We start from the raw sequence: 19,044 nt of genomic DNA, 5'->3' as shown, positions 1-19,044 counted from the left end.
ACTTTCATGTTTATATGCCATATGAACCATTTACGAGGTCATTTCTACTACCTTGATTATAATTTCAGTGGCCCTGAGAATGTTTAAACAACGAAGGTTTTAACCTCAAAATTTTTAGTTTTGGATTTATCTCATGTCTTAGTTCATATCTGGCGACACAGGTAAACGAGATGAATTTCTCACAAACATCACAGTACACCGCACCCAGCTTCTCTGGCAAGAAGTTCCTTCCACTGTTGTCGATGAAATGACTTCATGTGGATAAGATCCACCCCATTCATCACAAGTACATGTAGTTGTACAGGGCCAAAAATCAGTCACATTAAATGCTCAGGTGAGCCCACCATAGGAAGCACGTAAGCCCATCAAATTAGATGTGGAGCCCTCTGTGGAGCTTATGTGCCATCTAAATCACTCAACTGACGCGCTACTAGTCAATTCGGACATTCTAACTTTCATGTGGGCCAAGCCACATGAATTCAGAGGTTTTAAGCATGATCTGACACCGTTCCCTGTGTTTTGGTCAACCTTACTCTTTGATTTGACTGAATGTTAGGATCAATGGTTAAAATGCGACATATCATCGGATGGACGGGGTAGATCTGATGCACGTTTCTCCCATGCCAAATAATCACCCAGAACGGGAACCAAGCTCCCACTCCCAGGAAAGCACACAGTTAATTACGCAAAAGACCGAGGGTAATATCGTCATCTTCTCAATATTATTTTATACGAGACTCGCGAAAGCGAAGAGTTGTAGTCCCAAAGTCTCCCTCCCTCTCTCTGCAAACCGCCCAAAATCTTAATCCCTCTCGCTCTCTCCTTCCATCCATCGCTGCACCCATCGAAATTCAATTAATTAGAGATCGATCTTCCCCTCTATTCCACACGATTCGAAAAAACCCTAATTTTCTTGCGACTCCCCGTCAGATTCCGGCCGCTTCCAACGTCAGACACCGATCGGTCGCCGTTCAATATCCAGATTCGTCTTCTTCCAAACGTCAGCATCGAAATCTCATTCCCCTTTCCTCCGATAGGAACCGTCAAAATTAGGGTTTGGGCCATCCCTCCCGCTACGTCCGTTCCACTCCGCCATGCCACGGAGCTCCCGACAGAAATCTCGCAGTCAACACGAGCACGGCTATAAGGATTCGAGAGAGCGTACGGATTCCGAAGAAGAAGAGATGTCGAGAGAAAGGAAGCGGAAGGAAGATTCTGGAACTAGGGTTTCGGAAACCGCGGAAAAGAGGAAGAGGCGGTCGCCGTCGCAGCAAGGGAAAGATCCGTTAGATTCCAGTGCTCTGAAGAGGAGGAAAGATAGGGCCGATTCCGCGGTTGCCGATCGGTGGAATGGCAGTGGCAGCAACGATGAGCCGACCAAGGGTTTGGTTAGGGATTCCGAAAGCAGGTCGAGCAGGAGGCGCGAGAGCCTGAGTGAAAGGAAAGATGAGGTTTTGATGACAGAGGAGGAGGCAAAGAAGGGCAGTGGAAGGGCAGAGACGAAGCGGAAGTCGGAGAAGGATCTGGAACGGAAAGAGGTTTATAAGGATGTGAAGGAGAAGGAAAGGGGAGTGGATAGGGATAAGAAGGTTCAAGATGGCCGTCCTGAAAGATCGGCTGATGGGGGCAGTGACGTGAGTAGGAAACAGGGAATGCAAATGGGTGGTTTGGAAGAAGACCATAAGGCCAAACGTGAAGTAGAAATTACTGGTAAGGTAACTACTTGCTTTTTTTTTTTTTTTCTTTTTTGCTTTTGCTTTTGTTTCGGTTATTGAATATCGTTGTGATGATCATCGTCATCACCATTATCTAAGCCTTATCCCAACTAATTGTGGCCGGCTACATGAATCTGGTGATTGAATATCATATACCTTAAAATAGCTTGCATAGTTTATATGCAGACCTTGAGTTAAGTTCATGAAGCTTCTAAGGGCTTGTTTGGTTTGATGTAATTACATTTATTTTCATGCAATTTCTCTCAAATCAGAATTAAATGCATACATCAAACAACATCACATGCCTTGAGGAGTTGCTCCGGATCAGATTTCATGATAATTCGAAGCCAAAGCTTGGTGGGCCTTGCCATGATATATGTGTTGTATCCACTCCATCCATTCATTAGTACAGATCATTTTAGGGCATGTGCCCAAGAATGAGGTAGATTCAAAGATCAAGTGGACTACACTACATAAAATACTGGAGATTGAATGCTAACCATTTAAATGTTCTTCCCATAGCGTGGTTCACTTGAGTTTTGGATCTGTCTCATTTCTGGAGGCATACCCTAGAATAATCTGGCCAAATGAATGGACGGCGTGGATAAAACATATACATCATAGTCGGACCGTACTTAAAAGTTGCTGCTGTGTCATACAGCATCCCTTCCACCACAAATTCCTGTAGTATGTAATTAATGCTTAAAAAGTGTAAAATACACTGCAATTCCCCTGAAATACATCCAACCAAACAGGTCCTAACTGGCGATCTCGGATATATATATTATTGCCAAAAGAAAAACACAGACGGCTACACATTGCTCAACTGCAGCCTTAAAAGCATATGAAAACAGAAGATAACAAAACAAAGAGAGCAGGCAATAGGACCACACCTAGGCAGATCCCACCCTTAACCCCTTTTTGTTATTAATAAAATTGAATCTGACCTCAACCTCCTTTGCCAACCAGTATTAGCGGGACGGTACACTTGGGCGGAACAACCAAGAGGATTGAGCATAAATCGATTGTTCCTCCATAAGGTTTGCCACATCCCATGGACATCACCCATTTTCCATCCATCAAAACCAGGCTTGAATCTCCCTCTGATTAGACGGTATATGATGTGGGTAGCTGACAGTTTAATTCCTTGCTGAAGTGCCACAGGTTCTGCCAAGTTAGAGATCCTTACACCCAGTGGACCAGAATATTCTAGCAGAGATTCTCCTCCATATTTCCTTAGAAATCCTCCAAATGCTAGCTGGCCTCAGGTTTCCAAGTGAGCACCCATTGAAATTTAGTTTCATGCAGTAGGCCGGTGGCTTTTGCCAGCCGTTGGAAGGCTTCAATGACCGCCAGCCACCTCTAACAACTTCCTCAAGTATACTAGGTTGCCACTTTAAAGACTGCCAACCATAAAATGCGCCCAACTTGACCCCTTGCAACAGAACACCTTGCCAACAGATCAGAGATAGTATTCAGGTGAACCAATGCCATCCAAATCTCTAAAAAATAGACAACCAAATTTTCCTGGCAGGAGCAATGAATAAGTGGGAAACATCTTCCACCGTACAACACATTGAACATATGTTTGGGATAGTGAATTCCTTCTTTTCAGGTTGTTCGCTGTGAGGATTTTGTTCAAGCATGCCGTTGAGCAGACATTCTTCCCCTTTAGTTGTTCAAGCATATTGTCCAGTAGACAACCTTCACCTTTAGTTGTTGAAGCATGCTGTCTGGCAGACAACCTTCACCTTTGGCGGGGCTTCTGATGAAACAATGTCAGAACACTCAGCTCTCGTACTTCTATCAGCCGATAGTGAGTCAAAGAAGGATTAGGTGGAGTACTGGGCATTGGATTACTTGGCCCAAATCATCCTCTCTGTGACTGACTGCTGAAGGTGCATACCGTCTAGCATAGACAGCAGATTGGCCAAAGTCTTGATTTCATCATTCCGGAGGCCGTGCCTAAACATGGGCCCCAAATAATCCCACCCAACCCCAGATTTTAGAATTTATCCACCGAGAATCCTTTCATTGTAGCTATCTCACATGGAGATTGGAAAATGGAGCTAAGCGGTCCGCCAGTGCACCCACCATCCTCACAGAACCTCACCTTGTTGATGATGTCTACCCTAATCCAATGTATTGAGAAAACCCTTTGTATGTGGGTAAGATTGCTTGCCAAATCACCAACCTGCTTCTGTTAATGTAAGCTTGATGTCCCACCCATTTTCCACTACCCCTATTTAGTTGCAAGAATCCTCTTCAAGATGGGGACCTCTACCTTTCCAAGTCTCCAACACTTTTTAGCAAGCAAGGCTTCATTTGTTTTGTTGACAGGTCTAACATCAAGGCTGCTGGATTTTACATGCTTGCATACTCTTTTACACTCAACAAGATGATGTTTATGGTCGTTGTCTTTGTTATTCCATAGGAATTTTTCTGCATACTCTCCAATTGGTTTGTGACCTTTACTGGGCGTTTGTATGAGGAAATGCGATAGATTGGGAAGTTTGCTAACACTACCTTTCTCTGCGTGATTCTTCTGCTGAGGAAAGAAATCTACTCTACCACATTGCAAGCTTCATCCTGCATCTCTCTAGAATGCATCCCTTGCTTTAAACTTTTGCTGTCCCACCCCCCAAACAGCATCCCCAACATGCTAACAGGGAAAATTAGCCACCTCACTGGCCATAATTTCTGCTAATAACTTGACTTGAGCCTCTTCCATTGTAAATCTAGAAATACTGTTTTTGATATAACTTGCATCCCAAAAAACCTCTTTGAAACGCTAAAGAATATCCTTCATATTTTGTATTCCACTTTCAAGCCATCTCTGAAAAACGTTATCATTTGCATATTGTGAGTGAGACAGGAAAATTGAACCATCATCGATTGCCATCCCTGAAATCAACCTTGCTTCCACTGCTTGATCCATCATTCTACTCATCGCTTCGGCTAGGATCATGAATAGGAATGCTGATGTTGGGATGTACCTGATGTATTCCCCTTTGGGTATTGAAGAAGTCTTTTGGACTTCCATTAATTAGAATTGAGAAGTAGGCTGATGTGTTGCTCGATTGGATCCATCTCTTTTACTTATCCCAAGGCCCATCCATATCATGACATATTCTAGGAATCTTCAATTCATGTAGTCATATGCTTTTTCCATGCCAATCTTCAAAAAGAGGAAGAAGAAGAAGAAGAAGAAGAAGCTTTTTCCACATCAACTTTCAGCAGACATTCTTTCAACCCCTTCTTTTGACATTCATCCACCATCTTATAAGCTATGAATGGTCCATACATGATAGTCTCCTTGCTACTAGCATTCTTTGGGCAGGAGAGATAACTGAGGCCAAACACCCTTTTGAGTCTTGACACAAGTACCTTAGCAATTATCTTGTATAGGCTGCTCACTAGGTTGGTAGGTCTGTAATCCTTGATCTCCACCATTTTTTCCTCCTTGGAGATGAAGGCGATGAACATGGGGTTAATATTCATGGAGCACTTCCAACGGTTTGTCTTGGATGAAGTCTCAACATTTTTTGAAGAAAGCCCATGTGTAGCCATCCAGTCCCAGAGTGCCATCACCTTGAAAGACCAAAGGCTGCCTCCTTGAGCTTTTCCTTGGGTATATACTCTGCCAATGACAATACTGCTTCCTGAAATATCACTTGAAAGCACAAGCTATCCAATTTCAGCCTAGCTAGGAAATCTTCTTCGTCTATTTTCTGGAAATGGCTCACAGTGTGTGCAGATATGGCGTTCTTCTCTAAGAAGTTGGAATTGCTCAATTGGATAGAAGAAATACGATTGATCCTTCTCTGAGCTAGCTATCTTGTGGACGTAGTTGTGTTTTTGTCTCCTTCGATCCATTTCACCTTGGATTTCTGCCTCCAGCTGATTTCCTCTTTCCTCATAATGTTAATGTGAGCTTCTATCTGAATCTGGCTACTTGAATGGATAATCCTTCCTCTTCAGCTCCGTCAACATCCATGATCAAGGACAACAATTGCTCCTTGGCTATTGCCATGTTGCCAAAAGAATCTCCGTTCCAGATTCGTGATTTGAGTTTGAGAAAATTTATCTGTTGAGTGAATCATTGTCCAACCCTTTCCACTACAAAAGAAGACCACCATTACTATACAATCTGGACAAACTCTAGATGCTCTAACGACATATTTACAGATCCAAATGGCTTTGGGCTTCACGATTCCTGTTCTGATGAAAAAGAAATTGTCTTTTGAGTAGAGGTAGGTTTAGGGAGGAAAAACTTATTCACGTCTATAAAGGCTTCTTTAGATCCAATGTTGGTGAGGAATCCATCTAGGCGGCTCATTGAAGGTGATTGTCGGTTATTCGACCATGCATATATGGCTCCCTGGAGCGGAAGATCAATTAAGTCCCATCTGTCGATGAAATCTGTAGAACCTATCATGCTCACCATTATCAATGATCCTCCCTTTTTGCATGAATGGATCTGTTGACATTGAAGTCGCCGCCTTCTATGCACTATGGGCCCAACACCTTGGTTTGTAGTCTGCATGAAAGTTGTGTTGCAACTCAGGTGATTAGGGCCATAAATTGTCAACAAACGCCAAATGGCATCCTTTAGAATGGATTATCGTGTGTTCCATTTGAAGGAGTTGACTTTTGCAAAGATCTAAGGGATTCGATACGATATGATTCCAATGGATTTGTCCATTGAACTTTGCCTGAGTTGAACTGGGAGTTCCTCCACAGAGCCCCAATTTCAGACTGACTAATCATCTTCTTTGTCTCGTGACATCAAGATGTCAATCTTCTTGCTTTGGAGGGGGTCTTTGATGCTTAACCTTTCAGACTTGCATCCTGTCTAACATTCCAAGACACCACAATCACTAGTGACAAATTGTGTGCTGCCTCCCTTCTCCACCTCATCTACCATCTTCAAGTCACCGCTCGCTTTTTCTTTTTCACCAATCTGGCTAAAAAAATTTCTGAACTTATCTTTCTCCCCTTTGTCAATCATCCCTAGCATCTTCACCATTTTCTCTATTGTCCTCTACATTCATGGAGAATGGAGATACTCCCTCGTTGGAGGCCCAAATAACCACGACCAAACTCTTGTTCACACTTACCAAAGACGAGCCCCCACTTCGGCCTCTTCGACCCATCAGAACCAGCTATAGTTGAGATGATCTCTAGCTTTTTGAGACGCTTAGAGTCCTGAGCGAAGGATTTTGTATCCTCATCATTAGCTGATATTTCTCCATCCTTTCCACTTTCCTCTACATCTAGTCGACTCTTAGGATCTGTTGATCCCGACTCCGGTTTCACAGGACCATACTAACATACCCTCTAGCTTGAACTAGGTATATCTGGAACTAGATAATCTTTCAACCTGGATCACCTGTCTAAGAGTAAGGGCCGACTCTCATTTTGATGGAAGGACAAGCCATTAGAAGACTCTCAACCGGATTGGCAATTGAATCGATGCACGAAATCTGATTAGGTGGCGTTGATATCATTTCTATAACCATCAAGAGTGGATATGTATCCAATGTTGAGAGACTGGTGCGATTGGCTATCTGACACGACGATTGCGAGGGATCGTGAAAGGTTAGCACCTTACTTGATAGGGTTAGTTGGCGATGAAAAAAATAAATCTCGTCGACAGTCAGTTCTCTGTGGATTTAAAGGTTTTGAAATCCAGTCATCAAGTGGGCCCTTGTGCACATGACCCTTGGCCGCCATTCACCTTGCCTAATACACGGTCCAACGTGGATCAAAGGGACCTTCCTAAGACCCATAGTTGGAAACACTCGGTCACATGTTGAGAGAGGGAGCCACGTATGCCTAGTATTCTCCCTCCTATCACTCAAGTTCTTGTGGAAACTTAGGCTGGGCGAGGGGATGACTCTAGACTTCACCACTGGAATTCAATGATCTCAGCTTAGGCGCACCACGATACTACTCTTGATGAGGTAGATGAACTGTCTGAATCAGGCCCTGAGATTCCAGAATCCTGAAGATTGGGGAGAAGTAACCACTGGCTATTGCTTCAATCACTTGTCCCAAATTTGCTGCAGTGTCTAGGAGGATTTTCACCTTGGATAACATAATAAAAAGTTTCCTTTCGACTGTGGCTTCTTCTAGAACCGGCTTTGTATTGAATTTGGATGCCACCTCAATGATAATAGACTCTGACCAAGTGTTAGGGGGGGAAGCCGAACAATCTCACCCGTATTCCTTTGTTTCGTTAGGGCTACCTCTGAAGCCCATCGTGGTTTGAACTTGAAGATGGAAAGGGAGTGTTTCGTGAAGGTTGGACAAGAAAGCTATTATTGCTTATCGAGATGCAAATGACAACAACAAACTATCAAAAGATAGACTAGCCATTAATGGAAGCGCACTATTGAATGGAGAGGAATCGATCCCCTCTAGAAATTTTGTGTTGTTGTTTGTCGGATCTATACTTGCTACCAATTTTTTCTGCAACTCTACACTATTCTTTTGAACCTTCACTACCATCCGTGCCTTCCCCTTCAACTTGAGGTTTTGAGAAGCAGAGTATGTCATTGTAAGATTTATCCTACTTGATTGTGAATAACTTCATAGCTTGATGAAAAGGATTATGAACCATTGGCGTCAATTTCCCACTTTCAACTTTCAATCCCTAACTCTCTTGCGATTCATAGGCAGAGATGACTATCCTTTCCAGCTTCCTCTTGGCCATGGCTTGGATGGTTCTTCATTCTTACACCACAACCTTACAAATGCAAAACCCCTGCTAATCTCCACTGATATGTCCTTGGGGATGAATACATCTGAGACGGTTATGTATATACATATATATATATATATATATATAGAGAGAGAGAGAGAGAGAGAGAGAGAGAGAGAGAGAGGAATGCACATTTGCACACGTGTCATGGGCACAGAATCTGAATGGTCCACGTGATGCGGCACCCCTTGAAACCTCACAAGTCCAATTTTTAGCCTGATCCAAAACTCTAGTGGGCCATAGCAAAGAGAAATGCAAATCAAGGGAAGAAGCCGTTTCCTTTCGCCATTGCCCACCAGAGTTTCGTATCGGGCTGAAAGTTGGGCTTGTGAGGTGCTGCATCACGTGGACCGTTCAGATTCTGTGCCCATGACACGTGTGCAAAGGTGCGCACATGTGTTCACGTAAAAAGGTGCGTAGGTGAGCATTCCTTTATGTATATTGTAACAAATTTTCCTTTGATGTTGCGAAAGAAATATTTTAGATAAAAATAAAAAATAGACCCTTCCTCTGGCATTTAACTTGTCGGGTGACATCCTCTCAGTTTTGTGGCCTTCATTTACCATGCTTTGACTATTTTTCAAGTAGTTGGAGTTCATGAATGGATTCAGTCAAGGGAGTTTTCCATTCTTTTCACTCGCCATTCTCCACTCACCAACCTTGCTTCACTCATTTGCCGAATCAATTAAGGTATAGTCTTAGAAAGCAAGTTAAGTACCCCCCCAAAAAAAAAAAAAAAAAAAAAACACACCAACAGAAAGTTACTCTATAGTAGCTAGAAACCCCCAAAACAAAGAGGAGCTACGAAGCCCAATCTCTAAACAAAATTAGAACCCTCGAAAACACCCCCACCTTGGAAACGCTACAGTTGCGGAAAAAACGATTGTTTCTTTCCGCTCAAACCGTCTAACGAACCGCCATAAGGATAATCATCCACTTCTTTTTTCGTAGGGCTTCTCTATCATCTTCGTGCCAAGCGCAAAACATGTTGTCCACAGATTTAGGGAAGACCCAGTTAATACCCACCAACCTCGGGACACTTCACCAAATATTGGTAATGAAAGAACAATGCAAGAAAAGATGATCCACCGATTCCTCCGCATTAAGGCAAAGAAGGCAGACATTTGGGTGTTGCATGCCTCTCTTCCTAAGATTGTCAATCATGAGGACTGTTCTTTCCTAGGAGTCAGCCGAATGCTGCAACTTTTGGCGGCATTCTGTAATGCCAAATGGATCTAGTATGACAACAAGAGGAGAATGAGGAGTTTGAAAGAGATTGTTGAATGATTGGACTGTGAACTTTCCGGAGGGAGTTAACTTCTAGCGAGGGGAGTCGTCCAAGGTTAAAGAAGGATGTAAGCAAGATTCCTGCAGGAAAGATAGCAACATTAGGAGCTCCTCTAATTCTGAATCTGACAAGTTCCTACGAAAGAGAGGCATCCAGATTTGATCCCATCAAAAGAAAAACAATCTTTGACCATGGTGTTGGGGTCGGAACTAATAGCAAACAGCGCCAGATAAGATTAAACCAACAAACGATCTCCACACCAAATCAAGCCAGAATCTGATTCTAGAGCCATTCTCCAAGATGAAGCCGATCCTTTCATGCATAGCTGGTGTTGCAGAGGCAATTCCTTTCCATAAGGAGGAGGCACGGTAAAGAGAGGAACTTTTTGTCCACCACCCAGGGGGTGTGGTACTATACTTTCTGTCCATCACCTAGAGGGTGTGGGGTCGATATGGGCGGACCTCTTGGGTTGGTTCCAAGTTTTGTGGTCTTCGACGGGTTCAATTAATTCCCTTTTGTATGTGTGGCATGGGATGGGGCTTAGAAAAGTGAAGACTGTGTTATGGAGGATGGCCTTAATTGCTATTTAATGGGCTGCGTGGAAAGAAAGAAATACTAGATGTTTCAACATTGTGAGGAAATCGGTGGAAGCCACGTCTCATAGTGTGAGGTCGTTAATTATCGGATGGCTCTCTTGGGCTGGTTCCAACTCTCGTGGTCTTCATCGGGTTCGGTTAATTCCCTTTTGTATGTGTGGCATGGGATGGGGCTTGGAAAAGTGAAGACCGTGTTATGGAGGATGACCCTGATTGCTATTTAGTGGGCACTGTGGAAAGAAAGAAATACTAGATGTTTCAATAGTGCGAGGTAATCGGCGGAAGCCACATCTCATAGGGCGAGGTCGTTAATTATCAAATGGGCCTCTTGTGCTCCTAAATTGAAGGATTGTAATCTTGATTTTCTTGGGTAGTTTTCAGTTCACCCTCTTGGCGTCCCCCTCTTTTTGTGGCTCTGTTTGTTTTTCTCAATAAAAAATTCATCATCTCTCTCTCCAAAAAAAAAAAAAAAAAAGGAAAAAGAAAAAGCACGATGGCTATTCCCCTTACAAGGAGGTATTGGTATGCTTTTTTTTGTGTGTGTGTGTGTGTGTGTGTGTGTGTGGCCTTGATGCATCTATATTCATGTCATCATCACCAATATGGTCCCATTAACCGACCAGTGAAAGGTCAGTCCATCAACGGCATTTCAGGCCCCCCATAGAAGGGTCTTGATAGAGATGTTTCAACACCCAATGTAAGATCTGGGCCATTCAACCATTCAGATCATGGATGTGGAGCACATCAAGCACCTATATTGTTTTGATGGAAGATTAGGCCATCCAATGGCCTTGATTGATGTTTCAATCCATGTGTCCAAGCAAGGCTTTTGGTAACTTAATGTTTTTAGAGACTTTAGTTGTTTGTTATATCTTTTCTCATTGCAGGCCTGTCACAACTCATAATGTTAAATGTCTTCTTGACACTGCAATGAAGTAGGTCGTAGGTCAATGACTGAAGTTTTCAATGTACATCGTGAATGATACTGACCCTAGAATGATATTTACGAACTCGGTAAACCCATGCCAATGGATCCTTGCCATGTTACTTTGTAAAAGACTTTCGAAGCCTAATATCCAAAATTGGCAGTGGACTACATAAATAAACATTTATTTATTATTATTATTATTTTGAAAATAACGGGCTTCTATTAAAAAGGAAAGAAAGAACAAACAACAGGCTCTGCCGAGATAGCAGAGCCATAAAAGAAAGCAAAGAAAACAAACAAAAACAAAACTAAGAACCTAAGAGAAGGAAATCAAAACCCTTGAGAGCAGGAACATTGGTAGCCCATTCGATGATTAAATTTTTTGCTCGAGTCCCCACAATGAAGGCTGAAGAATGGGAATTGTTGACACATCTCTCATTTCTTTCTTTGCACACCGCCCACTAGATAGCGACTAAAGCCATTCGCCAGACCGAGGATCTACTCTTGCCCAATTTGAAACTGTGCCAGTAGTCCAACAAGAGACGAGCGGAAGCCGGCACACACCCTTTAACGTTGAATCTCGATTGAAAGTCCTCCCGAATCTTGGTTACGAGAGGACAGTGAACCAGAAGGCGGATCAACAGTTTCCTCATTTCCCATACAGCAGAGACAGATGTTGGGGAGTTGCATGCCTTTTTTCTTCAAGTTATCGATCGTGAGGATCCGATTTTTTGACGCGAGCCAAGCAAAACATATGAATTTGGGGGGAATAGGGTATTTCCAGATAAAAGCAGTGGCTCGGGGTTCAAGCGAGGGAGGGGTTAGCAGCGCATATAGGGATTTAACGGAAAATCTGCCAGACTTATCGCTATTCCAGGTTGTCCTATCCGATTCCGTCTGGTTCGGGGAAGCACTGGACAGGTAATCGAGGAGATTGGCATACTTGTTTATCTCCCAATCGTGAAGGTGTTTGCGACAAGGGATGTTCCAAACACCGCTAGAATCGGATACTGAATTGAAATTGGCGATAGGATTGTCCTTGGTGGCGGTGAGACGGTAGATGGACGGAAACATTTATGTTGGAAAGACAAAGTATCATTCCCAGTCGGATGCCTCACTATCATTAAAGATGTAACTGCAGGCATCCCAAACCACCATATTTCTCTTTATTGCGTTCCCTGAAGCACTATTAATGAAGCGAAAAAGGTGCAATATAATCTTCTCTAGATCAACTCCACTGCAACTCACACCCATTGTGCAACAAATTCACATTCAATTGCACCGCTTGCGAGGATGGTGATTGGAATAAGGCCACCTACTATACTGATAAAAATGGTCACTTAATTAACCAACCTTGCATTTCTTATGAAGTTTGGATGGAAGTTTTCTTAATCAAAGATAGTATCTCGACTAAAATCATCAAAGAGAAATACTTCAGAAACTCAGTTATTATTATTTTTTATAGTTCAACAATTTCAGAGCTTATTAGTTGTGGAGAAATATTCTCTCCACCAGACTCTTGGTATGGAATTTTTTTCAATGATAATGATACTTTATTGAAAAGAAGAGCAACTACAAAAGCACAAAGGCCCAAGTGCAATAACAAACAAGGGAAAGATGACGAGGAATAATCAATACTGGAACAACATAGACTTAATGCTCCATCTTCCTTCAAACTGTTCCTTCTGATGCCCATCTAGGGGCTCCTAAGCAAGTGGCCCAAGCAACCACTTTCCCTTGAGCCTTTTGAAAGACCTCCTACTTATTTGCTTTGTTAAGACTTAAGAGACATCCCGTTATTTTTCTCCTTCGATATTGTGCAGAGAATTGATTACCTTCAACTGGTTGCATAGTACAACCCATTTATGCCCCCTGTTTATTTCAGCAATGTGAACCTGGGTTGTAGGTTAACCTACTACCAGTTGTAGGTGATCAATTCTCCTTGTCCAGGGCCCAGCTAGCAAGGCTAGTTTCCACAAGATCTTCCTCCTTGATCCCAAGTAGCCCCTATTCCTTGCCTTAGAGAATGCTTTAATTGTCCTAGGCACCACCAAGCTATGAACTTCTATTTCGCTGCTTTATTAAGGGATTGACTTACCTTTGTTAGCATGCAGCAATATGTCCAGGGAATGCAGATTATGATTTATAACATTGTGGCTTTTCTGTCATCCTTTCTGTAATAATGTTTGACCTGCTCTATAAATATGGCCTGCATAATTGAACTTTCTAAAATCCTGAAGTTCGAGGGATTATCTAGTTTACCTAAAGGAGTTACTTATGCTATACATAAACATTAGTAGTTAGGAAGTTGCTTGATGATAATATAGAAGGCGTCTTGTTACTGCTTCCCACATTGAAGTTTCACTGCTTGATGATAATATAGAACTCGTTCTTTTATTGCTTTCCACATTGAAGTTTCAGTGCTTGATGATAATGTAGAAGGCATCCTTTTACTGCTTTCCATTGAAGTTTAATTTCCCATCTTTACATATAGCTGCATTGTACGCAGAATGGAAACAACAGGATGAACTGCGCAATCCTGAGTTAGAGAAAGAACTCGACAAACGGATAAGGAAAAGAGATAGCTCTGGTTATAAGGATAAATTGCAGGAGGGTGTTAGAGATGGTGACGATAGACGATTATCTTCCAACAATGATCGTCTAAAAAATGGTGATTACAAAAATGAAAAGCATAAAGATAGCAGATACAGTGATAAGTACCGTGAAGATCTTGATAGGGATGATAGACACCGAGATGATAAGCACAGAGATGAGCGCTCAAGAGATCATAGCAGTGACAGGTCCCATAATAAGCGTTTCAAGGATGAAAGTAAGCCTTCTGGAAATTGTCATAAGAAAGCTAAGCTTCATGAGACTGAACATGGTGGTAGTCCCTATGATGATGATCGAATCAGGAGCAAGGAGAAAAGGGAAAGAAAAAGGTCTTCTGATGATATGGATGATTATACCGATCTAATGTCACGAAGTCCCAAGGAACACAGTACTAATGTGGAGAAGAAAAGGTTGAGCAGTGGTAAACTAGATACCCTTACAGACAGGGGAAGGTCTGACTCGCGTAATCACCAATCGGATGTTCATTCTATGCCATGCAATAGCCGATTGAAGAGTTCTCCCAGCTCAAGTACTCGTATTATCAAGGATCTGTGCAGGTTCTCTCTCTCTCTCTCTCTCTCACTCCACACATGGAACATGTTGCAAGTAAACTTTCTGTTTTCAATAGCTTTAGTTCCCATAATCTTAAATGAACAACCTATTGTTGCCATCATATGATTCATAATGGATCAAAACAGGAGTATTATATTTAATCTTAAAAAAGGAGTATTATATTTATGTTATTAAGGAGTGATTACTTTGACACAAACTGTACTTTTCGTTTTGTGGTTGCTTGAAAGTAGGATTTGTGCTGCTTCAGTGTTGCTGTTGAACTATTGGTTACTTTGACTTAGTCAACTACTTTGTCCACTCAGCCAAGTTTTTCAGGCCTCTGGGGGAGTTCAAAGTCCTCTATACTAACATGATTTTCCTCTACTTGGATATTCTTAGCATGGTTCAAGCCTTCATATCTGTCACAATTTCCATGTATGATGAAATGGAAATTCGAATTTTGATTGGAGTTCTGCACATCATCATCGTTGTCGTCATCATCATCTAAGCCTTATCCCAATTACTTGGGGTCAACGATTGGAGTTCTATACAAATAAATTATTATATTCAATGGTGAAGCTTCTAGAGAGATTCAGTGACAATTCTTTCAGTTCAATTATTGTTTTGCACTTAATATCCATCACAGCAACCCATAATGTTTTGTTTTGCACTTAATATCTATCACAGCAATGCGTAATTTTTTGTTTTGCACTTAATATCTATCACTACGCCTTTTCATGGTACTTGTGGTGCTCATTACTGACCTATGTTGAAGTAGAAAAAAAATTCTGTAAAATGATAGTTACTGCCGTGTTTTTAAGTTCCAAGAGAATCATGAAGATTAGATCTTTCTTTTCTTGAGCTCTTTGTTAGAATGTTCAGTCAATCATGGTCCCATTTATAAATATTTATGGCAGTCTGTGACCAATGAATCGATATTCGATTGATGCATGTTACTATCTTTTTTGTTTATCTTCAGGCATGGCTCAAGGCAAGCAGAGTCTAGGGATGGATTGTCTGAAGAAAGACTTCAGCCTAATACTGCTTCTAGAAGAGAGGTTTCTAGTGTCTCTGGAGGCACCGAGAGAGTCTCTGAGTCCCGGTCCACAGAGAAGCCCAAACAAAAGGATTACAACCATTTCGGTGAATCATCAGCAGAGAATTCTGCCGCTTCCAAATACAAAAGGCCCTCAAAAACTGATCACCAGGCATCACCCATTCAATTAGCAGAAAAATCACCTTCCTCAACAAGCGGTGACAGGGGAGTTCCAAACAGAGCTGGTGTGACTCATAGTGTTGATGGTGAAGAAATGGGGCAGAGGAGTGCCTCCAGGGATGCTAGAGATCATTTCAGTGGTGATGATAGAGGTCTGAAGTCGCCCATGGAGAAGCGAAGAGTAGATGAACTTTGTCAAGCAGAAGAGCTCGGTGGTGAGCCAGCACCTACTGGAAATAGAGCTGGTAAATTGCCTTGTAACTCACCGAGTCTTCTACCTCTTCAACCTCCTAGGCTTGCAATTGACAATCCTTCTGTTTTGGGCTCGTTGGAAGAAGACACTCGGGGTCAGGCTGGTGACCGGAAGCCCAACTCCAACAACCGTTACAAAAGAAATGGGGATCCCAATACAGGAAGAGGGCAGGGAAATGCTTGGAAGGGTGTCCCCAACTGGCCTTCACCGGCAAATGGCTTCATCCCTTTTCAACATGGGCTGCCTCCCAGTGGATTTCATGCAGCGGTACCACAGTTTCCTGCCCCAACTCTGTATGGCGTCAGACCGTCCATGGACTTGAGTCATACTGGGCTATCTTTTCACATGCATGATGCGGAGAGGTTTCCTGGTCACACCCGTACATTTGGTTGGCGAACCCCAGCAGATGAATCGTTTGCTCCTCACTTGCATGGTTGGGATGGAAGCAATGGTGTCTTTGGAGACGAATCTAATATCTATGGGAGGTCAGATTGGGATCAGAATAAGCACTTGATGAGCAGTCGAAGGTGGGAGGTGAATGCAGATGCTTGGAAGGGACAAAATGGAAACACGATTATAGAGTTTCCAACGCTTCAGAAGGAATCAGATTATTTGGCACGAATTCCTGATGAGCAGTCTGACCACCGGTCTCGGAATGAGCAGAGTCAGCCTGAACATTTCCCAGCCGAAAGCATTGAAATAAAGCGAGCTGATGATACTCCTTTGGCAAAAAATACTGCAGGGATTACTCCAGTAAATGAAGTTGTGCCTGACCCTTCAAGTGTATCAACTCATGATGGTCGTCATTTTTGTTGTTTTTATCTGTCTAAGCTTGACATCTCAGTAGATCTCGCCCTTCCCGAGTCATATCAACAGTGCTTGAGCTTATTGGATATGGAGGGAGGCAGAACTGGCGAGAGTAATGGCATGATGCATGTATGCTCAGAGGTATGTAGAAACATCAATATCTTCGGGGAGAACTATATAGGAAAATTTCTAACGTCTTTTCCTTCTGTTAATTTCCTGACAATCAATTCACTTGTCTTGACAAGTTTGTTCCATTCTCTGACAGGGGGATGAGGAGGTTGGGGCAAAGATTTCCAATCACAGTCTGAAGGAATCTCTCTTCCCTGCAATAACAGACACCATTTTTCAGGTAGATTCATGTCTGGTGATTAGATAATGTAATTTGTAAGTTTGACATACTTATTACCTGTATCATACACTTCTGTAAATCAGTTTGCTATAGTTGTTGGACATCCACACTGCATTCACAACATTGGGCTTGCTTGGAACCCAGGAGCATCTGGTTGCTTGTGACTGTTATGTTTGTATTTATTCATGCACTACCATGCCATTTACATGACATGCACCTTTCATTTGCGTTAGATGCCGAAGGCAGTGCTGCTGCTGTTTGTTTTGGTAGTAAAAGGTGTGCACTGGACTTCTAAACAGGATAAGGCATGCCCGGTGAAAACACCTGCCCTCTTTGTTTTCTGTCCATATTTCCCATGCATTAGTTTGAATGAAGGTCTTATAGGTAGTCTCAATAGTGGACTTAGATGGTTTGGCCATTTGCATCATGGACTGATAACTGCACCAGTTGGAAGGAGTGAGTTGTTTCAAGCTGAAGGCTATAAAAGGGCGAGGGTAAGGCCCAAAAGGAGTAAGAAAAGATGTGGTGACCTATGGATATGGTCTTTGATAGAGTGGAATAGAACTTGTGTAGCTGACCCCAATTAGTTGGGATAAGGCTTAGATGATGATGGTGAAGGGTCTTGTAGGGGGCCCACATGCAATTAATGAGCTTTAAACACCTGAGAATGACCTAAGGGGCCGCATTTTGGGAAAGGATGAGCAGGATCACCTTGTGCACTCGGTAGTTGAGTATTTCACCTTAGGTGGCTGCCTGACAGTATTTAAACGGGTGAGTATTTAAAGACACGAGGACCAAAGGTGCCCTAAACACTGTAGATTTGTTTTGCAAACTGTGGCACACATGACAAACCTGATTCTTGGGCTAGGGCATCAATATAGTGCTGCCATTCTCATGGATGGATTGGATCTCGGACTTATTGTGCCATGTTGGCACATGTGTGGCATGTACATGAGATCCATTGCACAGGCGTGTGGGCTTAGCAAAGCTCCATTGAAAAATATTAACATAGACTGGGTAACTGTATTTTTGTGGAAGAAAATAACTAACAAAATCTCAAGCTTAATCTTTCTGTGCGGTATCACATCCATCCGCAGTAAAATTCATTGTTTCCTGGGGCTTGGCTCTATATCCCACCAATGCAAATGCTTGTAATAAGAATATGATGTCTGATCGATGTTCTTAAACTGACTTGATCATGTATGAAATGGGAGCAATTTCCATGGGAAAGTTGAGTCACCTTTCTTGTTTTCACCCAAACTATAATTTGTTTTCGCTAACAAACTCTTGTTTATGACTTCATGGGTTTAAATGTGCAGCGAGCCATGGACCTTTATAAGAAGCAGAAAGAAGAAAGAAATGTGAAGATTCCTGTCTCGACTTCTCCTGGGTCAGAACTGAAGAAAGTATCCCCAGCTTCTGATGAAGGAAAAGTGGAACCAGTCGATGATCGCTCCTGCATGGAGCATGCTCTTCCTGATACTGATCAATCTAGCCACAAGGAAGGTGAGAACAGGAATGGCGATTCTGAAGGCGATCCTTTTGGCGATTCCAAGGAAAAAGAATCTGGTACTACATCCAGTGTCAATGTTTTTGGTGATGGTTCTCTGGCATGTGAGGCTTTAATGCCCGAATTGAGTGGGTGTAGGGTAAATTTAAGTCGGATACATAATTCTCCAGAAAGTACACATTGAGACAATTTCTATTACATGCCTTTTGAAATGCCCCTTCTCATTGAAATTCATGTGCCCTGGTATCTATCGGCCTCTGCCGATCTGCATCAGTTTAGCTCTATTTCTTTGTTGTCTGCTCTCTTCTTCTTCTTCTTCTTCTTCTTCTTTTTTTAATTTTTTTTAATTTTAATTTTGAGTTTTTGTTTCCCTTTCTGTATTTTCTGTTGAGCAATAGCAGTTTCATCTCGCCACAGAGGAAATGAAGAAATGGGTCTTCTGATCATTCAG

General features: G+C 42.4%; 1 protein-coding gene across 2 annotated transcripts; it reads left to right on the top strand.

The window, feature by feature from the left end:
* The first annotated feature begins 737 nt into the window (after positions 1–737).
* LOC131241222 (uncharacterized) lies at positions 738–18,877 on the top strand. 2 transcript variants are annotated; one of them, XM_058239956.1, is made up of 5 exons: positions 738–1,710; positions 13,803–14,463; positions 15,438–16,875; positions 17,000–17,083; positions 18,403–18,877. In XM_058239956.1, the coding sequence occupies exons 1-5, from the start codon at positions 1,095–1,097 to the stop codon at positions 18,775–18,777; spliced, it is 3,174 nt and encodes a 1,057-aa protein (XP_058095939.1). In that variant the 5' UTR covers positions 738–1,094; the 3' UTR covers positions 18,778–18,877. The 2 variants fall into 2 exon arrangements, with proteins under 2 accessions (XP_058095939.1, XP_058095938.1); XM_058239955.1 differs by having other exon boundaries at positions 13,788–14,463.
* The last annotated feature ends 167 nt before the right edge of the window (positions 18,878–19,044 follow it).

This window comes from Magnolia sinica, chromosome 3 (assembly GCF_029962835.1).
Source record: "Magnolia sinica isolate HGM2019 chromosome 3, MsV1, whole genome shotgun sequence".
Lineage (NCBI taxonomy): Eukaryota > Viridiplantae > Streptophyta > Magnoliopsida > Magnoliales > Magnoliaceae > Magnolia > Magnolia sinica.
The sequence above is the reverse complement of the archived record's forward strand: the minus strand, read 5'-3'. Positions and strand labels throughout refer to the sequence as shown.